Source organism: Rhinolophus sinicus, linkage group LG11 (genome assembly GCF_036562045.2).
Source record: "Rhinolophus sinicus isolate RSC01 linkage group LG11, ASM3656204v1, whole genome shotgun sequence".
Lineage (NCBI taxonomy): Eukaryota > Metazoa > Chordata > Mammalia > Chiroptera > Rhinolophidae > Rhinolophus > Rhinolophus sinicus.
In genome coordinates, this window is record NC_133760.1 from 4,924,519 (window position 1) to 4,947,410 (window position 22,892).

Consider the following 22,892-nt stretch of genomic DNA (forward strand, 5'->3'; position numbering starts at 1 on the left):
CTCTGCTCCCTGGAACACACCATTTCTCACCCAGGCTATTGCCACCTCCCACCTCTGCGCTGGTTTCCCTGCTTCTATCTCACCCCTAAAATCATTCTCCACACAGGATTCTTTTTTTTAAGTAAGTAAGATCATGTCACTCCCTCTACCCCAGTGCTTAAAATCCACTGCATTTAAACCCAAATTCCTTACCCTGGTGTGGAACCCCTGCACAATCTGCCCCACTCCCTCTCTTTGTTCTGTCTCACACTCACCGAGTTCTTTCTTTCTCCTGCATCACTCCCCTCGCATGACAGCTCTCTCTAAATATCCCCTCCTCTGAGACTCCCGAACACAGAACCTTATCTACAGAAACCCCATCCCAATCCTTGTCACTCTCTAACCCGTGTTCTCTGCACACATACAACTACCAGACACATATTTGCTTATCCCTCTTGTTTCTGTTTGTCCGTCTCCCCCACTAGGACATGAGCCCCATGAGCGCTGGACTTTGCTGTATTGTAAGTGCTCACAGCAGAGCTTGGAGTATGGCAGGTGCACAATTGCTCTTTAGTGGTTGAAGGCTTTGTCGTGCTCCCACTTACTGGGCACCTACCATATGCCTGACACTGTGTCAAGGCACTTTCCCCACATTATCTCTGGATATATTTTTGGAGTGAGAAACAGTGGTTACACCTATCTTACAGATGGAAAAATGGAGGCTTGCGGGGTGCAGGCACCTGCCCAAGATTGCAAAAGTAGAACATGATGCAGTCTGAATTTGAACCTGGGAAAATTTGCTGGGGCGGGGTGGGGGGGAGGGAGGAAAGGTGAGAGAGATTTAATGAGAGAGAAAGAGAGAGGGAATAAGAAAGAGAATGTGAATGAAAAATGTGCAACATCACTGATCATTAGGGACATGCAAATTCAAACCACATGAGATACTCACCTCACATCTCTCATGATGGCTATTATCAATAAATCAACAAACAACACATGTTAGATGTGGAGAAAAGGGAACCTCATACATTGTTGGTGGGATAGTAAATTGGTGCAAGCACTATTGAAAGCAGTATGGAAGTTCCTCAAAAAAATAAAAGTAGAACTACCACATGACCCAGCAATTCCACTTCTGAGTATCTATCCGAAGAAATACAAAACACTAATTCAAAAAGATATGCACACCCCTATGTTCACTGCAGTATTATGTACAATAGTCAAGATATGGAAGGAACCTAAGTGCCCATCAATAGATAAATGGATAAAGAAGAGGTGATATATATGTGTGTGTGTGTATATATATATATATATATATATATATATATATATATATATAATGGAATATTACTCAACCATAAAAAGAATGAAATTTTACCATTTGTAACAACTTGGATGGACCTGGAAGGTATTATGCTGAGTGAAATAAGTCAGACAGAGAAAGACAAATAACACATGATTTCACTTATATGTGGAATCTAAAAAACAGAATAAACAAACAAAACAGAAACAGACGCATAGATACGGAGAACAAACTGATGGTTGCCATATGAAAGGGGGGTTGGGGAGCTACGTGAAATAGAGGGAGGGATTCAGAAGTACAAAGGGGTAGTTACAAAATAGTCACAGGGATGTAAAGTACAGCACAGGGAATATAGTCAACAATATGGCAATAGCTATGTATAGTGCCAGGAGTGTGCTAGACTTATTGGGGGAATCACTTTGTAAGTTATATATCTGTCTAGTCACTATGTCATACACCTGAAACTAATATAATTGTATGTCAACTGTAATTGAAAAATAAAAACAAGAAGGTTCCCAGCAGCACCCATGGTCACAAACGCAGGGTGAGCTTACTTAGACACCCGTGCATGGCACAGCGATAGGAACTAGGAAGCAGTAAAAGTGGCCTTGGCCATCGCTGCTAATGCTACCTTGGAAGCAGGAATTGTAGTACTTAGAGAAATGGGAGGGCAGGCGGAGGCATACCACTTGTTCCTTGAAGGTCAGATCTCAATCCTGATGCCTAAACACAATAGGTATTCAATAAACATTTACTGAATGTAGAGAGAGAGAGAGAGAGAGAGAGAGAGAGAGAGAGAGAAGAGGGAAGAGGGAAGAGGGAAGAGGGAAGAGGGAAGAGGGAAGAGGGAAGAGGGAAGAGGGAAGAGAAAGAGAAAATGAGAGAGAACATGAGATGAGAGGGAACATAAGAGGTAGAGATAGAGATTGAGAGAGACATAGATATAGATAGATAGATAGATAGATAGATAGATAGATAGATAGATAGATAGATAGATAGATAGATAGATGATAGAGTTGAGAGAGAACCAAGAAAGGGACTCAAAGGTGTCCTGGCTGGGTCCCCGCCCCCACCCTTGCTGGCTCCCTGACTGCAGCCTGGGAGCACTGAGCTGGAAGCTTACAACACCTAACCCCAGGAATGTGTCCCTGGGGGGTAGAGCAGCCCAGCCAGGGATGCTTATAAGTCGCCACAGGGCCCCTGTGAAAGGCCGCAGGCAGGAGCTCAGCCAGCCAGGATCCAGGAGCGAGAGGTGGCCAGCCAGGTGAGCCTGAGGGTGCCCATCCGCTGCCCCTGACAAGCCGGGACGTCGCCGTGATCGTCGCTCCCTACAGCTGCATGTCACTGGGTGCTCAGCCTCGGGCTCGTGTCTCCTTGTCTGCTCGCCTCATAAGCCTCTCACTTTCTAGTTAGGAGCGTCTCCCCACTCTGTCTCTCTCTGCCCCAGTCTCTCTATTTCACTGAATCTCTATCTCCCTGACTGACTCTTCGCCAGTCGCTGATTACATATCTCAAGTACTCTGTCTCCATCTTCCCTCCCTCGCCGAGGGACCACGTCTCCATCCCCCTATTTCTCCCAGTTTATAGAAGAGGAGACACCTCTATCACTTCCTCTGTGTCTGGTTCTCTCTCTCTTTCTACTTCTCTCTCCTCTCTTTTTCTCTTTCAGTCTCTCTGCCTCTCTGGGCCAGGATCTCAAACCCTATGACATGTGTGTGGGGGTGTAGGTCCTTGTCCCCAATAATATCCCAGGGAAACAGGGAGAAAGAGAAAGATGGAGACACTTGGGCTGTAGGTCCTCCAGATCCACCTGAGACTGACTCTCATCCCCAGGTGCTGGCATGACCATCATGGCAGGAAACTCCTGGGGCTGTTTCTTGGGGTACCTCATTATCGCCGTGAATGTGTGTGTGACTGTCTGTGCCAGAGGTCACAGTGTTTGTTACTGCTCAGGCATGACTCAGTGTCTTCCTGGGTGACTAAAGCTTCATGTGTGACAGGACTGTGTGACCGGTGCCCTCTGGTTGCACACGTGTGATTCCTTGTATCACAGGGAATTTGTGTGTGTGCCACTTGTGTACTGAGTATGTGTGGCCTTGCATGCCTCTGTGGGTGACATGGTGTGGCTGTGAGAGAGTGGGTGAGTCATTGGGTGAATGACTGATAATCTGTGCCTCTGAATACGGGAGGAGGGCAGTAGCAATGTTGTCATAATGCTGTGAGGACGTGGGAAGCCCAAGGTGCTGCTCAAAGAGAAACTGTGTTTCTGCGGGAGTCACCCATTGCTGGAAATCTGTGCCTGCTTCCTGGGTGGTGGATCCTCTGACCTCCAGGGACTCGTGTCACAGGACAATGTGATGGTGATTCTGTGTGAGCTGGCTTGTGTGAGGCTGTGGAGGAGGCTGAGCTGGGGAAGGCGAGACTTCAGAGACCAACACTGCCTCCTTGAGTGTCTGGCTGCATCGCCCCTGTCTCTGCCACCCTGCGTGAGCAGTGCAGGAGCCTGGCACAGTGTGTGTGTGTGTGTGTGTGTGTGTGTGTGTGTGTGTGTGTGTGTGATGGCATGCAGGTCCATGTAGATCCCGGAGGTGGGTGTGACTAGAATGAGAATTGAAACCCTCCTCCTGACAAGTGACCCTATCCTGCACCCTGATCTTAGACTCCTGAGTCCTAACCCACCCCAAGGAACCCGATCCTCCCTTTAAATGCCGTGCACTGTGACCCCCGACTCCAGGAGGCCTGGTCTCACCTCCTGAGCCCACCTTCCCATCCTTGACCCCACCCCTAAGAGCCTTGACTGCCCTCAGGATCCCTGACTGCACCCGAAGCCCTTGGCCAAGCTCCAGCATCATAGCCCCGCCCCGAAGCCCTGGTCACGCCCCCCGCACTGTAACCCCACCTCCAGGAGTCCTAGTCCTGCCTCCTGAGTCAGCCCCCTAACCCTGACCACGCCTCTGCACCGAGACCGGCCCCCAGAAGCTTTGCTCCATTCTGGGCCCGCCCCCAGCCCTAACTCCGCCCTCAGGATACTTCGCCTCTTACGGGATCAGCCTCGTGGTAAACCGCGAGGACCTCAACCCGCACTCGCAGCCCCCGCAGGCGGCGCTGTTCGAGGAAGACGAACTGAGCTTCGCAGGCGTCCAGGTGCATCCGCAGTGGGTCCTGTCAGCCGCACACTGTTTCTACGGGTGAGTGCAGGACAGGGCGGGCCTGGGTCCTGGGGGGACGTTAGCTGAGAGGACAGGCCTAACACCGGGCTCAGTTTCCCGCGCTAACTTGGGAACCGCTCTGGGAGGGATGCGGCAGCTGTGGATTTGGAAAGCCTCAGCCCTGGGTTGAAATCTCAGCTCAGCTGCTGAGTCGCTGGTGAGTTAAGGCCAATTGCTGTCTCTGGGTTATTGATTGTGAATGACAATTTGAGATCACGATTGAGTGCCTCTTAGTGCCGTGCTTAGAGAGAAGTTTGTGGTTGGGTAAGGGGACGGACGTGGGGTTGTATGGCGAGTATGGCGATAACAGTGTCGTTGCCCCAAAGCTCACCTGTCCCCCGTCCCCCCAGCGCATTTACCATCGGGCTGGGCCTGCACAGCCTTGAGGCCCACCAAGAAGCAGGCAGCCGAGTGAGGGAGACCAGCCTCAACATAAAGCACCCGGAGTATGACAATCCTGCTGTGGTCAACGACCTCATGTTCATCGAGCTGAAAGAGCCGCTGCTCCAGCCTGACCCCATCCAGCACCTCAGGATCGCCTCCCAATGCTTGATCCCTGGAAATTCTTGCGCCGTGTCTGGCTGGGGTCTGTTGGGGGGTGGTGAGCTCATGAGTGTAGGTTGTCTGCCTTCTCTGAGGGGTTTTGTGCCCATCCCGAGGGGCTGACCCAGAGCTCTGCGTTCCAGGCAGCCTGCCCAAAATGCTCCAATGCGCGGCTATCTCGGGGGTGTCTGCAACACCACCTATGCCCCCGACTACCACCCCAGCATGTTCTGTGCTGGAGGACAGGATGGAAAGGACTCCTGCTTTGTGAGAGATGAGGGAAGAGGTGATGGGAGGAGGTCCAGGGAGAGATGGAGAAGGGAGGGCGACAGGGACACGTGGTGAGAAACAGAGACGTGAGGAGATGGTGACAACCGAAGAGACAGACTGCGAGAAACAGAGAGAAATAAACACCAGAATAAAGAGAAGCAGAAGGAAAGAAAGAAACAGAAGTAGAGAGACATAGGGAGACAGAAACACACACACACACACACACACACACACACACACACACACACACACACCAAGAGAGATTGAAAGATGAAAGGCAAAGAAAAATAGGGGAAAAAACAATACATAGAGAGATGCAGAGAGGCACAGAGACTCTGGAAGCTACTGAAACAGAGAAACAAGACACAAAGACAGAACAAGAACAAACTCCAGAAAACCCAGCCAGCTGTTAGAATATAGGGGAGCAGAATTAAGTGCAGGCAGAGCACTGGAGTGAAACCTCTGGTGGGTGTGTTGCTGTCTTTATTTTTTCCTGTCTTTGTCTCTCTGTCTCATCTGGTTGCTTTCTGATCTCACATCTATCTCCACCTCTCTGTGTTTTGGATTCTTTCTAACAACAGAGTGACTCTGGGGGCCCCCTTGTCTGCAACGAGCTTCTTGCCGGGTCTCATGTCTTTTGGAAAAGACCCCGTGTGGCCAACGGAACGTGCCAGGCATCTACACCAACCTCTGCAAGTTCACTGACTGGATACAGAAAACCGTCCAGGGACTAGGACGCATGAAATTGAACCCCCAAATACATGCTGCGGAAGGAATTCAAGAATCTGAGTTCCCAGCTCCTCCTCCCTCAGCCCCAGGAGTCTAATCCCACCAAAAAAGGATTCTTGTGCACAATGCCCCCTAGTGGCACAATATTGACCCAGCCTTACCAGTGATAGAAAAAGCTGATTTTTCACCTTTTTTGTCCCTTTCTCCGAAGCCCAGAAATAAAGTCTAAGGGAAGAACCATCTCTGTTCGAACTATCCTCTTTGCTTCCATTCCCATTCAAAGGATTCCAGCAAATAGCTTTCCCTCTTTGGGCTTCTTCCCACCTGGGAACTGGGAGTCTTGGTCAGGAGGGCCACAGGATCCCAAAGGAAGGAGACACACCTGGGAGACTAGGAGAAACTGACTCTGGGGACGTTGTGCAATTTCTAAAAAGTCTGATGAGCAAATGGCAAGTGACTGGGATTTTCTTGCTTAGTTTATTTAGCTTTAGCTGACCTATTTTTGTTTGCTTCTTAAATGCATTTTAAGAATTTTTCATTCTCATCTGCCTCAGGACCCTGCTGCTGTTGCTGGAGACGGGTGGGGGAGAATCGTGGAGAGGGCTGCTCTGGGTGAGAGATGTGGAGACCAAGGGCAGAGATAGAGGAGACTGAGGACAGAGTCGAGAATTTTTTGAGCCTGGGGATCCTTGAAACTCTCCCTGTCTTTTATAAAACCAGCAGTGCCTCAAAGAACTAGTCTTTTCCAGAAATCATGTTTCAGGCTGGAGACCGGGAGGCCAGAAGAGGTCAGGCTGCCTGCCGGTGGAAGTGCTGCTACAAGAAAACTGAGTTGGGGGCTGGTCTTGGGGGCGGCAGTGGACAGCCTGGAACTGCTGGTCTGAGACCCTTATGGAAGTTGGGGTGCTTCCAGGGCAAGGGGAACCCTGGTTTCTGGAAGAAAGAGAAGCAAATTCCTTCTGGTGAAAAATTTTCCCAGTCCCAATTTAGGCTCTCAGTACCATCAGCAAGTCTAAAATTTAGCAGACACCAGAGAAGGAAACCCACTATGCCTCAAAATGAGCAGAATAAACAACAGACGTAAGGCTTTGAGGATGGCAGATGTTAGAGGCTGTTATATTCAGAATATAGAACGGCTTATGCAAGAAGCATTTAAAGAAATAAAGAGACTCAAAGCGCTCGTCAATCAAATGCAATAAGTTGGATTTCTTCACATCCTGATTTAAATCATCCAAATGACAAGAAAGAGAGAGAAAGGTAATTGAGGAAGTTTGAACAAATTTCACTTATTTGTTAACTAGATGATTTTGTGACTAAACAGAGAATTTGAAATAAAGAACAAATGTAAGCTCTAAAAATTAAGAATATACTTATAAATATTTTTAAATTATTAAAAAATTACAGAGCAAATTTGACAAAACTGAAGAAAGTATCAATGAAATGCAAGATATGTTAGAAGAAATTAGTCACAATGCATAGAGACAAAAAGATGAAAAATATAAAAGAGGTGTTAAAATATTTGGACAACAGAATGAGAGGGTATAAGTATAGTGAACATCCCCCAGAGGGAAGAATAGAAGAGAGGGAAAACAATGTTTAAAAAGATAGTAAAACTATTGAAAATAGGAAAGCAGAAAGCCTAGGGCATTCTGAGCAGGATAACAAAAAATATTTTTGTCCGGACACAAAATAGAGAAACTTCAGAGCATCCAAAACAAAGAGAATATTAAAAATAATAAGACAGGATAAATCATCCATAAAGAAGAAACAATTAGAAATACAGCAGAATTCTCAACAACAATAATGGAAGCCAGAAGGAGTGACAAAAGTGGGATTATGTATTTATCATGTTGCAAACCTGTAACTGTTGACCTAATATTCTACACTCAGTAAAAATACCTTGCAAGATTGAGGATGAAATAAAGTCATTTATACATAAACAGAAAGTAAGAGCATTTATCACCAAGATATCTGCAAGGTATCTGAAAGACACCTAAAAATTAATGAACTCTAAGACATTAAAATAAGCAGAGCAGAATATACCTGCCTAGAAAAAGAAAGAAAAAGATAAACCCTGAGAGAGGGCGGCCCCCAGAATTGGAGAATGAATGTTAGAAGTTGAGTGAGGGTAGCCTGAGAGTCAGGGTCAGGGGTCACCCCAGGGCACTGCCCCCATCCCCCTGTTCTGGGCACCCTGGTCCTCACTAAAGAAACTTCTATTAGAAGATACACTTAAACAAGAGGGTAAATGATCCCAGAAAATCAGCCTGAGATGCAAAAGGAATGGTAAACACATAGAATGACAATATCTAAGGGGTGATTTTTTAAAAGACACAGGACTAAAATCCTGGAAAACAATAGCTTGCAAACAGGAAGAGGGTGATGAATGTATTCTCAGGTGCTTGGTTGCTTTGGGATGCAGGTGGGAGCTAAAATAGTCTTTCATTGGAGACCTTGTTAAGATGAACATGTATAATAAAATATCAAGGGTGATCACAAAAGAATAGAACTAGGGTAAACGAATTCCAAACAAGCAGAAAGGGGGAAATGAAGTAACGGGAAAAACACTAACAAAATCAAGTAATCCAAAAAAAGATAGGAAGCATAGGAAAAGCAGGACACTCAAAAGCAAGATAATGTTATGAAAAGTGCCGAACATATCAATAATCACAATAAATGCAAATGGTTAAACTCAAATCAGAGTGTAAAAGGCTGTTATATGCTCTTTACAAAAGACACACCAAAAACTCATAGAAAATTTGAAAGCAGAAGATGAAAAAAGATTTACCAAAAAATATTACCCCTAAGAAATGCAGTATAGCTTTCTTAATATCAGTCAAATTAAGTATTAATACTAAAATCATTATTAGAGTTGATTGCTACAAAGCAATACAATTTATAAGAAGCAACAATTCTCAACTTGAATATTCCTAATAAAATAGCTTCATAATCCTTAACATAAAACATTAGTACGACCACGGGGAGAAATGGACCAATCGCTCCATGAAAGTGTGAGATTTCAACACAATTATGAAAACCATGTGATATCACCCAGACCGTGTTCTCCAACCGTGATGCAAGAAAATTAATATTCAGTTAGCACACTGACATAATAGCCACAGGCAGAAGTCAAAAACCCAACCATCATCTGAATAATTCGTGATGAAAATTAAATCATAGTGGGGAAAAATGGATGAAAAATTCAAAATGGAAGTTTTAAAATCCTCACAACTGAATGATGAGCAGAAATAGTGCACATCCAAAGGTGTGGGAAGCAGACGCATACACCTGTTAGTTTGAAAACATATCCTAAGGTATTCTACACATGCCGTGCACGATGTTGCCTCTTGTAAGTATTTGACTAGGACCATTCAATGGTAATATTTTGGTGTCTCTATTGCCACGTCACACTACCGACTTTCAATGCTCTCTTTATGACTGGAAACAGAGTCGTGAATGCCTTCAAATGTACTTGTATTAGAAAACCAACCAGAAGCCCTAGAACCAATTCACAAAGCACATTCAAAAGCTTCTGTTTCTCCAGAACCACTCGTGGTCACAAAAATTGTACGAGTCAGAGTTATCCAGAGAAACTAGCCACCACCACATACAGCTATTGAGCAGTTGAAATGGGACGAATGCAACTGGAGGACTGAATTTTAATTTTTGTTTAATTTTAATTAATTTCCATTTAAATAGCCACATACTCGTATAGCTTGTGGCTACTGTATTGGACACCTAGCTCTAGACAATACTTTTAACCCATTTTACAGATGAGAAAAATGAGAGGTAAGTAATTTGCCAAAGGTGCCCAACTGTATAGTAGCAGAACCAGGCGTTGGACCCACGCTGCCTGCCTAAGTCATGGGTGCATGCAGGAATCAGGGGGTGGAGGGTGGAAATGGAAGTGGCCCCACTCACTGTTACACTTGGTGATCCACTAACACAATGTTTGCTTCTTGTGTCTGTGACCTTCTGCTCTGTTGGTCTCTAGGTCTTAGTTCCAAAAGAAGGAATACGTCCACTAGTAGATACAACAATAATTCTATTAAACTGAAAGTGAAGACAACTACCTGGCCATCTTGGGCTCCTCATGCTTCTGAATCAACAGGCAAAGAAATCAGTTACTATTCAGGGTGGGGTGATTGATCCTGATCACCAAGGGGAAACTGGGCCATTCTTCCACAATGGAAATAAGGAAGAGTGTGTCTGGAACCCAAAAGATCTCTTAGGCATCTCTTAGTACTAACATGCACGAGGATTAAAAGTGATGGAGAAGCACAGCCCACTTCAGGCAGGACCACTAATGGCCCAGACTCGTCAAGCATGAAAATTTGAGTCTACACTCCAGGCAAAGAAGCAAGGTCAGCTGAGGTGCTTGCTGACGGCAAAGGAAAGATGGACTGAGTGGTGGAAAAGGGTAAGTGGAAATACCAGCTACAATCAATCATGAGACAGGTTAATTAAATGAGGATGGTAATTGTTACACGTTTTCCTTATTTTGTTATGAATATGTTTTCCTGTGTGTGTATATATCCTTGTTTCCTTCCCTCTCTTACCCACTTATCACCTACCATACAATGTATTAACATTACATCACAGTGTTTAAGTTACAGGATATCAAGGAAAAGAGTGAACATCACCCAAGGACTTGGTAGGAAAAGGTTAGTGGGTTTTCAGTGGTACGCAGGATGCTTACACCGTGTAAGGCAGGAGTATCGTTTTATTTAGGGGCTAAGTAGGGTTTAATGAGATGCGTTGGATGCCAAGTAACAAGGGTTAAGACTGTGATGGTTAATTTTATGCGTTAATCTGGCTAAGTTAAGGTACCCAGTTGTTTGGTTAAACACTAGTCCAGATGTTGCTGTGAAGGTGTTTTGTAGGTGTGATTAACATCTACATCGCTTGTCTTGAAATAAAGCCAATTAGGTCCGTAGTGTAGGTGGGCTTCACCTAATCAGTGGAAGGCCTGAAAGGCCAAAAAATGAGGTTTTCGGGAGCAGAAACTCTGCCTCAAGACTGAAACATAGAATCTTGGCTGAGTTTCCAGTCAGTTGGACTTCCCTGAGATTTCAGACTCAGGACTGCAACATCAACTCTCACCTGAATTCTTAACCTTAGGTCTGCCATAATATTATGAATTTACCAGTCTCCAGTGACACCTGAGCAACTCCAGGGAGACATCTAATGTGTAAGCCAATTCCTTATTCTTAAAACAAATCTCCATCTCTCTGTCTCTCTCTCTGTCTCTCTCTGTCTCTCTGTCTCTCTCTCTCTCTGTCTCTCTCTCTCTCTCTCTCTCTCACACACACACACACACACACACACACACACACACACACACACACACACCCTATTGGTTCTGCTGTTCTGGAGATCCCTGACTGATGCAGCTACAGGTTGGAAGGTTTGCAGGTTGGAAGGTCCATCCTTGGTGTGCACTGCAGTGTAGTACTCCAGCTTCTGCTCAGTGCTCCATGGACGGCATCTACCATGTGCCACTGTCCATGCTCCCAGGGTGGACACCCATCCGTCCTACAAATAACAGGGCCATTCGCCTCTGTGTGTCTTTAAAGAACCTGTGTGAGAAGATGTCTCCTGACATTGCCTATGTGCCCTGGGGGTGACAGGAGGTGGGCAAAATTTCCCCAGTTTGAGAACCCTTGGCCTACATCTGTCTCTGTGCCTTCCCTTCCCCCCCCACCCCGACTCCAAGCTCAGGACATAAGGTTGGGAGGGCTGGGAAAGCTGTCATTTCATCTCTTGGGATGACCCTGTGCTTCCAGGTGGCCTGTGTCTAGAAAGACTGGAATATGCAAGAACTTGATGCGTATTCAGTTTTACTGAGGGTAAGGGATGGGGTGGGGACATTTAAGTGCTGTGGCCTGTAGTGTCCTCAATCTACTTCCAGTTCAACGACACTGCTGTAGATAACAGGGCTATTGAGTTTGGCACCTGGAAATGAGTTAGATGCAGTGATTCCTTGAAGCATGCCACGGCAGACCAGAGAGCTCCTGTCCTCCCACAGTGTAGGAAGAAAGTGAGGTCAGTGAGGATCGGGTTCTGCCTGCAAAGCCCCGGCTCTAAGATCTGGGCTCACAGATCACACACAGTGACTCCCCAGCTCTGAGGAAAGACACCATTGTCTCCAGACTTCTCTCCTAGAGGAACGTGGTGGGATTCCAACAGGAGGGATAGTGGTTCCAGTCCTGGCCAATGGCAGTGGGATGTCAGCGTCCAGTTTCTGTGCAGGGCAGCAGGGCTCGGGAGGACAGTCCTTGTGGGTGCCAGCAGGGAAGAGGAGGGGGCTCCATCTACGGGACCTCCCACCCTCAGGGCTCCTACCAAATGTCACCTCTTGCAAGAAGCTTTCTCTGACTGCGGCACCCCTCCCCAGGGTCCTGGGGCACCATGGAAGGGGGGTGAGCATGCATGGGCAAAGCCAGTTCTGAGATAAGAATGACCTTCTGGAATAGGTGGGGACGGACTGCAGAGGAAGACCGAGGCTGGGAGCTGTGAAGAAGGCTGGGGGTGAGGGTCCTGTGGGAGCACGGCCTGACCTGGGGTTGGGACAGAGGGCTAAAGGGAACATCCATGAGTCGGGGGAAGAGGGACTAGGTTTGGGGAGGGTTGATGAGGGAGAGTAAAGCGCAGCCAAGTGACAGGGACTGTAGAACCCTGGGATGGAAGATGAGCAGGTCGGTGGAAAAGTGTGGGCTCCACTGGACTTGGTGAGCATGGAGTAGGGGGGGCAGCAGGTGTGGGGGGGGGCTGGCATACATGTCTCCTTGGAGTTGCTCAGGTGTCACTCAGGTCAAAACTCAGGATCATCCTTGACTGCTGGCTGCCTCTCACTCCCACCGGCCCTGTCAGCAAACCCTGGGGGCTTCAGACGGGTTGGAAGTGGGTCCCTTCTCCCTCCCTCCCTCCCACGCTCCTGGTCAGTCCCATATTCACTTCCCCTCCAGGCCCTCTGCCTCTCCTCACCTCTGTAGTCTGTGTCACACAGACGCCAGAGGGGGCCTGTGAACAGTCAGACCGTGTCCTGCTTCTGCTCAGCACTGCCCACAGTTCCCGGCTTCCTCAGTGCCCAGCATGAGGTACTTTGCTCTTTTGAGACTAAGATCAGACACACAAAATGTTGGGCAGGAGCTCCAGGTCCACACGCCAGAGGTGGTCTGGATACCAGAATGGAAACCAGGCAGAAGCAGGGCTGCGGCCAGACCCAGCCTGGTTCCTCACCTCTAACCCCTCATACCCAGGAGTCTGGGCCCCCAGACCTCTCCAAGAACTATCTCCCTGGGAAAGGGAGTTCAAGATAAGGCTTGTTGTGGCAGGGGGACCCAAAGGGCCTCAAATGCCAGGCTGAGGGCAGGGACCTTGTCCAGGGGCGATGAGTGGTTAGTCACCATGGAAGGGCTGGGAGCAGGGGAGGGGTGGGGTCAGCTCTAAGCGTAGAGAACCTTCTGAGGCCACTTGATGATAGATGGAGGGAACAGACTGGAATGTGGGAGGCCAGGCAGAGCAGGACGCCTGACCTGTGGCCAGGCCAAGGAGAAAATGGGGCCCAGAGAAGCAGGGGCAGGAGGGGCTACCACTGGGGACCATTGGGTTGTAGGGGATGGCACCTGGGGGGGGTCTGGTCACATGACTGGGTGGATGGTGGGTGTATCCCTGACATGGGGAGGAGAGTTTGGGGAAAGAGGAGTGAGTTAGTTCACAGTGAGTGAGAGGGGCTTCCCAGGAGCAGGTGGCAAGAGTTCAGGGTCAGATGAAGGAGATCCTCCTGGTTGGTGGTCGAGCCACCGGAGTTGATGAAAGACTTGTGAGAGGAGGAGGAGCAGGGTAGAGGGCAGGACTCAGGCCTCGGCAGAGGTGAAGAACATCTGGGGAGATGGCCAGGAGCACACCCATCAGCCAAGTCTGACTCGCCAGAGTGGGCGGGAGGAGGGGCACCAATGTCACCTCTTGTGAGGGTGGGGTGCCCTCCTACCGACTCGACAAGCAGACTCTGGTTGTGAGCCTCCGCCACGCATGGGGATTTAGATGCCATCATTCTCCCATATTTCCTTGGGGAAATCAAGGGCCAGGGACCCCTAGATATTGGCCACTGATCTCCTAAACAGTCAGCCCCCATCTTGCAGCCCCTTCCCATAAAGGTGATGGCTTTCCAGCTGTGGGGAGTGACCATACTTCTAATAGGTCCCATCCTTCACTGACGGGGTGATCTACATTCAGTGCCTCCTGCTTTCTGTGCCTCATTATTAGTTAAACAAGGCAAGATAGACTCTAGACAATTGCTCAGGGCCCTCTAGCCTTCTGAGGCCCTGTAACACAACTTCAAATTCGCAAAGCCTTGGGTCATCTTAGTGGTGATCTCCAGCCTTCTTAAAGCAGAATCCTGATTTCAAGCCTCAGAACCCAGAATCAAGACCGCAGAATCCAGAATAAAGACTCCTGTCTTCCAGTCTCCAAATTCATACTCTAGAGTCAAGATTCCAGGAATCTAAGATTCGTAAAAGCCAGGCTCACGTCTCCCAGTCCAGCTTCTTAAGTGCACCATTCAGATTTGAAACTCCAGACTTCACATTCCAAAGTAAACCCATGAAACCTCAGAGTTTAGACCTAGACTCTAAGGTCCAGACTCCAAAATTCAAAATCCAAAATCTACCATTTGTACTCTAGCCCCAGGCTTCACACAGCAGGTGTGAAGGTTTCTTACCTCAACTTCTAGATTGCAAATACCAGACTCCAGAATTCTAGTTTGAACTCTAGATTCAAAGGCCCAGGATCTAGAATCCAAGTCTGAGACCTATGACTCAAAGGCCAGACTCCAGGATCCAGTTTCCAGACCCAAACTCCAGAACACAGACTACTCCAAAATCCACACTCTAGACTTCAGGTCATGAAAGCCCAACTCTAGACCCCCAAATTTAGAATTCAGAACTGGAGATCCAGAATTAAGTTCCAGAACCCAAGATCTAGAACCAGAGATCTGGATCCAGAATCAGAGAATGAGATCCAGAATCCAAGATCCAGAACCCAGAATAAGAGATTGAAGATCCAGAATTGAGGGTCCAGAATTTAGAATTAGAGCTCCAGATTCAGGTCCAGAATTCAAGATCTAGAACTCTACGCCAGGCACAAGAAGCATGACTCTAGAATCCAGTGTCTATACTCCAAATTCCAGATTATAGGCTCCAGAATCCAGGCTCTGTATTTTAATTTCCTCCAATTTTCAACTCTTGCCCTCCTGCCTCCTCCCCCTTGAGGAACTGCCCCTGGCAGGGAATTCCCCCTTGTAGACTCAGACAAAAGTTTCAGCCCAATAAATGCTTATTAGGCCTGGTACCCCACCCCCCCAGCCACCTAGGCGTCCCGCCTGTAAAGTCGCCTCTCAGCCACCACCCACCCCACCCTACCCAACCTCCCCAGATCCGGGTGGGACTGGAAGCTTATAAATTCAGACATTCAGGTGTCTGCTCCCTTTCTTCTGACACGCAAGCTGCACCAAATGCTGCTGGAGGACCTGGAGGGGGTGAGATCTTTGGGACAGGATTGGGGGCAGTGTGAGGGGAGACATGGTCTGCCTTGGGGGCAGGGAGACATGGATCACCCTGAGGAAGTTAAGTGTCAGGACACTTGGGTAGGTCCATGTGTCCTTTACTGGAGCCTCAAGTTGAACCTGAACCAAGAAAATGTCCTGGAGATGCAAGAAGGAGCTGCATTAGGGTGGGGGGAGGGGATGAAGTGAATCAGGAGGACGTCCCTGAAAACGCTTGTACTAGAGCCAAGAACAGGGTCAGGAGTTATCACCGGTTCAGGTCAGCTCAGTACAACTCCCTGAGGCGTCCCATGTGCCAGATCCCAGGTCGCTGGGGACACAGAGAGAACTCGATCTGAGCATTCCTGGGGATCTGTGCTGTGATGGAGGCAGAAAAGGCACTGTGGGACCCAGCAGAGATACCTGTGAGGTATCAGGGCCTCCCAGAAGAGGTGGAGGCTGAGCCTCAGAGAGAAAATAGGAATTTGGAAGATGAATTTGGAAGCTTGCCAGGCAGTGCTGGGCATCCTCTCAAAGAGTTCTCAGTCTGGTGGAGACAGACACCACTGACTGGGAGAGGTCAGAAAAGACCTCAAGGAGGCAATGGACCTTGAAGGGAATAGCATTTCTGGAAGGCGGAACGGCCCAAGCAAAAGCATGGAGGCATGAAATTGCAGGAAGGAAAATGGAAGAATCAGCTATGTCTAGAAGGGCAAGGTCATGAGAAACCTGGAAGGGGAGAAGCCACTCATGTCCTCAAAAGTGAGGCTGGGGGGCTGGGATTTTATCCTAGGGGTACTGGGGATTCATGAGGGCTGTGAGCAGGAAGAGGAGTGATGGACTCCAGGTGTAGAAAGACCCGGTGGAGTCATGTAGAGGGGGAGGGGGAGAACTTGAATGGAGGGAAAGAATGGGAGGGGGTGGGGTCTCAAGAGGCAGGAGCCAAGACTAGGATAAGGCCTGACGTCCTCTGAGCCAGGGCCTTGGGGCTAGAGAGAGACCCAGGGGCATGTGGAATGGTGTTGGGATCTGAGTGGCTGCGGGGACACCTGGGCAGCCGTCCCAGTGCCTGGAAGAAAGGCAGACCCTTCAGAGGTGGGGGACCAGGGAGGAAGAACAGGATGGGGGTGGGAGTTTGGGACGAGAATAATGAAAAGAAGTTTCTTAAGCAGGATAAGTTTTGTCTGGGGGGTTCCGGTGGGGGCAGGAGGGTCCAGCCTCACCTCGGTTCACTCTCTCCCCTCCCTAGACTTCAGCAGAGCCCTGGTCCCTCTTCCACAATGTGGCTTCTCCTCATCTTCTCCTTCCTGCTCACATCTGCAGGTGAGGTGGACCCAGGTGGGAGTGGGTTGTGCCCTAATCCCCCCACCCCCACGAGTATATCCAGTCCCTGCAATCTGCCAGTCCCTCCTTACCCAGAGACCATCTGATGACTCCTTTCTCACTCCCACTTCAGCCACACGTCAACATCCTTGAGTCCTCACTCTACCCCAAGAGCATCGGGGGACCTGGGACTGCTGTGGAGTCCCCGGGGCCCCTGGGGCCTCTCACTGCCCATGACAACAGACACAGGCCTGGGATGGTACAGACCTGAGTTTGAGTTCTGGGGTTGCCCCTTCTTTTCTGTGTGATCTTGAGGAAATTACTTCCTCTCTCTGGGCCCTGCCACTTGCTATTTACTTAACGTCTCTGCTGGGTTCCCCAACTGTCCCATGGAGATAACAACAGACACATGAGGCACTAGACAGTGCCTGGCCCACGGGAGTGCCACGTAAGGGTGTGCTAGCTCTGCTGAGTGCTCAGGATATGCCAAACACGCTGCTCAGCGCTAGGGATGTTCATCTAGTCTAAGAAATACCTCTGTGCACTGGGCTGCTGGCCTCATTTGGCAGGGGAGGGCGCTGTGGTTCACAGAGGGCCAGCCACTAGGCCAAGGTGACCCCAAGTGGCAGGAGAACTCCACACCACATTCAGCCACCACCCGTGGAGAAATTGATTGTAACCTGATGCCTGTACCCTGGAGTTGAGGGTGGACTTTCGTTAACCCACACGCACATGACCCTCTCGCCCCTGGGGGCCCCTTCAACCCGCTGCCAGCCTTGCCTTAGGCTCTGTCCCTGCTCTCTCCTCTCCACCTCCCGCCTGCCTGCTGCAGCCAGCTGGGGCCTCCACCCTCCTCTGGCTTGGACTGGCCAGGTGCAGCCTTGGTGCCCAGCTGTTCAGCCTGCACCCTCCGCCCTTCTCTGAAGGACAACCCCACCCTTCCCTGGTTAAACCCCTTGTCCACCACATCCGCGTTCCTCCATCCCTGCCAGGGCCCTTGGCCCAGTTCCTGACCTTAGCGGAGAGAGTGTGGGCATTTGGTCTTGGCTGTACAAATCCTGCCCAGGTGTGGGTGTCTGTGTGCCTGGCTGTGACCTTGAGGGGACATATCCATGTAGCCCAGTGTAGGGGGTCATGGTCCTGTGACCTTGACAACATCCCTGCTGAGGTCCAGTGCATGGTGCAGTTCTCTGTATATGGTGGGAGGGGAGTGCAAGGCCCTGTGTGTCCACATCCTGCCCACACGTGTGAGCCAGGTCCCCGTATGTGAAACCCGATGAGTGACCTTGACTGACTTGTGGGCTGAGGTGGATCTAGAGATGGATAAATGTGTCCTGTCCTGGCTGCTCTATCTCCAGCTATGTCCTTGACCTTGAATGCACAGCCCTGTGTCCAGATGTTGCCCTGGGGTCTGACCTAGTGGGTCCACATCTGAATGTTGACCTTCTGGGTCAGTATCTATAACTTTGAATCTCCATAAAGTGACTTGGGAATGAATCACAGTTTTGACCTTGACTATTTTTATCTGGGTCTGGTCATACATCTGACTTACTTTGGCTAAATTTGTGTCCACAACCTGAACATCCACATATATGTCTGAATAAATAAATCTGTGTGTCCTTTGTTAAAAATAACTAATTTTTCCCCCTTCTTCCACTTCCCCGCCCCCCAACTCTGGTTCAAGCCGTTGTTTCTCAGTCTAGTTGTGTAGGACACAGCTCCCTGGCCAATGCTGGTGTTATGAGCCTTGTGCTCCCCCGCCCCCCCCGCCCCCCCAGCTGAGGCAGTCGGTCACTGGTCCTTGGTCGGCCGCTCACAGCAGCTCAGAGCTCTCGCCAGCCACTCACGCCAGTGGCCACTCATGCCGGCCACCAGCGGCTCACACCATGTCATTCACAGCAGCACAGGGCAGCCCAGCTCCAGGGAGAGCCGTTGTTCACAATCTTAGCTGTAGAGGGTGCAGCTCACTGGCCCATGTGGGAATTGAACCGATGACCTGGGCCTTAGGAGCACAGCGCTCCAACCACCTTGAGCCACTGGGCTGGCCCTTAACTAATATTTATTAAGCACTTACAATGTGCCAGGCATCATACACGCACACACACATTTAATCCTTACAACAATCCCATTTTACAAATGAGGAAAGTGGTCAAGTAGTTTCCTCAAAATCTCACAGATAATGTTTGGACCCAGGAGGGTTTCACCCTAGATTTAACCACAATACTATAGACCCATGTCTGTGAACAAGTTTTAGGGGGCTTGAATGCATATCAGTGTCCTTCCCCGTGTACTCTTATTAAGGACCCTACCTTGTATGTCCAGAACCCATTTGCAACTGTGCATGTCTGTGACCTGGTGTGTGCAGTCACACACTGGAGACTGTACACTTAGGTCTGAGCTTCTATGTCCAAATCTGTGTCTGTGACCATGTGTGTATGTGTGTATGTGTGCATGAATACACACCCTTGTCTTAACTGTCCTTATTCCTATACACATATGAACCCCTGTGCTGTGATTCTTGAAGCTGTAACCCATGTACGTGCAAGTGAGTTTCACCTTAAAGCGCTGCCCATATCAGTTCCCAAGTTTGGAAGACCGGTTGTGCCTGTGAACTTGCCCATGACATTGTGTGGTCAAGTCCACATCCTTGTATGACACGGCACTTGGCTGAGATGTTCAGACTCTTGAGCCAAGACTGTGTGTCATAAATATTGAGTGGCCACATCCATTTGATGTCTGACAGCTCAGTGACCTTGAATGGCTGGTTCCAAGTGACCATCTGTCTGGACTGTATCCATGTTCCTTGTCTCCACTCCCAACACAGAGGACTTCTTGACCTCTGGTCCTTTCCCCATCTTCTCTCTCTGAGTTCTGTAGCAAATGGGTGGGGGGCAGGGACGACGGGACAGTTCTGAAGAAAACAAGCAGCAATCATAAAAGCTAGAGAGAAGGCAGTGCTAAAACATCAACAGCAGGCACATCTTAAGAAGTTGGGGGAAGGCATAGGTGAAAAATATGTATTGAGGGCAGGGTGGGAGGAAGGTGTAGGGTGTAAGAAAAAGGACTCTGTCTCAGACATCCCCCTCCATCCCCCCCAGGGGCCCAAGGCAACAATGGCAAGATGCTGGGAGATGAGGAGTGTGTGCCCCATTCCCAACCGTGGCAAGTGGCCCTCTTCGAACATGGACGCTTTAACTGCGGTGCTTCCCTCATCGCTCCAGACTGGGTGCTGTCTGCAGCCCACTGCCAAACCCGGTATACAGGCAGGGCTCAGGGCCCTGAGGGGGCATGGCGGGAAGGGTTTAGGGATCTAAGAATCTTGGATTCTGAGGAAGAAAGAGCTGGAACCTGAGGGTTGAGTTCCAGCTGTGTGCATGACTATGGACACTTGGGTCCCTGAGGGGCAGAGGCTGGAACTATTGTCTACAGGGCCCTGGGAAGAGGGTCATGGGAGACCCAGGTTCCCAAAGAGTCTAGGGACCCCAGGTTGCCCGCTCTTTGACTTTTCTGTTTACCCCTCCCTCCACTTGCGGGGCATCACTCGCCTGCGCAGTAACATGAGAGTGCGGCTGGGGGAGCACAATCTGCGCAAGCACGACGGCCCAGAGCAACTGAGGGCTGTTTCTCGAATCATCCCTCACCCTCACTATGAAGCACACAGCCACCGCCACGACGTCATGTTGGTGCGTCTGACCCGGCCCGCGCGCCTCTCCCCTCAAGTGCGCCCCGTGGCGCTGCCCACCCGTTGCCCCCAGCCCGGTGAGACCTGTGTGGTGTCTGGCTGGGGCCTGGTATCTAACAACGCTGGAAACACAGGAAGCCCAATGTCACAAGGTGAGTGAAAGACTGGAGCCGGGTGTCTTTCTCCAGGGCTCTTGGGCAGAGGGTACAAGGACGCGACATTTTCTGGATTCACTCCAAGTCCCCTATCCTCCCCAGTGTATCTCCCAGATACGTTGCATTGTGCCAACATCAGCATTATCTCGGCCTCATCGTGTAACCAGGACTACCCAGGGCACCTGATGAACACCATGGTGTGTGCAGGTGTGGAAGGCGGAGGCACGGACTCCTGTGAGGTCAGAGCCCAACGGGGGCCGTGCCGGGAGGAGAGAGGGAGAGCAACAGGTTTGGGAGTTGGGATGGGGTTGGGTTTGGCTTGCTTTGGGCCGGGGAAGATGCTAGGGGTAGGTCTGGAGATGGAGAAGAAGAGCAGTTACAATGGAGGTGCGGTTGGAGTTAGCGATGGTGGTAGGATTGGGTTGGGTTTGAGGTGGACGATGTGGTGGTTGGTTTGAGATGGTACGGGCTGGAGTTGAGAATGGGAATGGGTTCGGTTTGATTTTAGATGGGAAATATGTCAGGGTTGAATTGGGGAAGGCAGTAAATTTTGTTTGGGATGCAAAAGACATGATAATTGAGGGTAGAGTGGGGTTGGAAGTGAGGCTGAGTATGGGTCTGGTTTAATTTTAAATGAAGAAGTTGTAGGGGCTGGGTTGGGTTAGGGTTGCATGGGGTGAGGTTGGACATGGGTTGGCTGAGTTGTATTTGGTTGTGTTGGGTTGGGGTTGGGTTGGATTGGTTTGTGTTAAACTGGGTTGTGGTAAGTTGAGTTGGGGTAGGGTTGGATTTTGATTGAGATTGTGAATGGTGATTAAGATGGGGGTGGGGACATGGCTCGAAAGGTTATCACTCAAGCTTCCCTTCTCCCCACAGGGAGACTCCGGGGGACCCCTGGTCTGTGGGGGCATCCTGCAGGGCATTGTGTCCTGGGGTGATGTCCCCTGTGACACTACTACCAAGCCTGGTGTCTACACCAAAGTCTGCAGCTACTTGGACTGGATCAGGGATACCATGAAGAGAAACTGACTCTTTTGGCCTACCACCCGTGTCTCTGACTGAGCAGAAGCTCCCACGGCTGCTCCATTCTAACCTGGGACGGAACTGAGCCATCCCTCAACACACCATTTGTCCAAGGCCCAGATGTTAGCCAAGGACGTGCCCCGTCTGAGGCCAGAGCTGGTGCTCAAGGTCAGCCTGTTTAACACCAAGAGAACAGAGAGCACTGATGCAAGTTTCTCTGTGAAAGTTTCTGTAACTTTCTTCTGGGATGAAGGACAATGGGAACCAGGGATGGGGTGGGGAGTGCAGACCCGCTGTGCACTGTTCCTTTTCACCCACTGCCCGGATCCCTAGATGAGGAGAAATGGCTTGAGGCAGGGCTCTGTTCACTCAATAAATATAGGATCAGCTGTGTGATCTTGAGCAAAAGACCCAACCTCACTCAACCTCAGTTTCCCCATCTGTAAAATAGGGATTACCTCATAGGGTTGTAAGGATTAACAGAGGAAATTCATACAAACTGATTTAAATAGGGCTGGCACTGGGAAAATACTATACATCTCTGGACTCCAGTGAAAGAACACAGCACACACTAGATAATCAAGAATGACTTCATTTTCTTCAAGATTTAGTTCTGGGCTTCCTGGTAGCCATGGCAACAAGACAAATACTCTCCTTTCCTTAGGCAGCTTCCTGACATACAGCAGAGGATGGGATCCTGTGAGCTCCTTTGGGTTTTTTTTCTTTTAAGATTTTATTGGGGAAGGAGAACAGGACTTTTTATTGGGGAACATTGTGTACCTCCAGGACTTTTTTATTCCAAGTCAAGTTGTTGTCCTTTCAGTCTTAGTTGTGGAGGGCGCAGCTCAGCTCCAGGTCCAGTTGCCGTTGCTATTTGCAGGGGGCACAGCCCACCATCCCTTGCGGGAGTCGAACCGGCAACCTTGTGGTTGAGAGGACGCGCTCCAACCAACTGAGCCATCCGGGAGGCAGCTCAGCTCAAGGTGCCGTGTTCAATCTTAGTTACAGGGGGCACTGCCCACCATCCCTTGCGGGACTCGAGGAATTGAACTGACAACCTTGTGGTTGAGAGCCCACTGGCCCATGTGGGAATCGAACCGGCAGCCTTCGGAGTTAGGAGCATGGAGCTCTAACC

The 22,892-nt window shown here is 49.6% G+C and overlaps 2 protein-coding genes across 3 annotated transcripts; both read left to right on the plus strand.

Moving 5' to 3' along the window:
- Positions 1–467: 467 nt before the first annotated feature.
- Positions 468–6,515, plus strand: LOC109452494 (kallikrein-4). Its single transcript, XM_074315873.1, is given in 5 exon segments — positions 468–500; positions 2,489–2,543; positions 4,305–4,467; positions 4,839–5,125; positions 5,128–6,515. Coding segments are annotated over 5 exon segments (720 nt in total). The 3' UTR covers positions 5,310–6,515.
- An 8,997-nt stretch (positions 6,516–15,512) lies between these two features.
- Positions 15,513–22,160, plus strand: KLK15 (kallikrein related peptidase 15). Of its 2 annotated transcripts, none has more exons than XM_019741463.2 (6): positions 15,513–15,568; positions 16,824–16,897; positions 19,996–20,152; positions 20,451–20,731; positions 20,837–20,973; positions 21,611–22,160. In XM_019741463.2, exons 2-6 carry the CDS (start codon positions 16,855–16,857, stop codon positions 21,761–21,763), a joined length of 771 nt encoding a protein of 256 aa, XP_019597022.2. In that variant the 5' UTR covers positions 15,513–15,568; positions 16,824–16,854; the 3' UTR covers positions 21,764–22,160. The 2 variants fall into 2 exon arrangements, with proteins under 2 accessions (XP_019597022.2, XP_074171684.1); XM_074315583.1 differs by lacking the exon at positions 15,513–15,568 and adding an exon at positions 16,180–16,336.
- Positions 22,161–22,892: the final 732 nt, after the last annotated feature.

Bases quoted from the DNA above. Each gene is read 5' to 3' on its own strand.
- KLK15 (XM_019741463.2), top strand. From the start codon at position 16,855: ATGTGGCTTCTCCTCATCTTCTCCTTCCTGCTCACATCTGCAG. The intron at 20,732-20,836 runs GTGAGTGAAAGA...TATCCTCCCCAG, and splicing joins AGGAAGCCCAATGTCACAAG to TGTATCTCCCAGATACGTTG. The intron at 20,974-21,610 runs GTCAGAGCCCAA...TTCTCCCCACAG, and splicing joins GAGGCACGGACTCCTGTGAG to GGAGACTCCGGGGGACCCCT.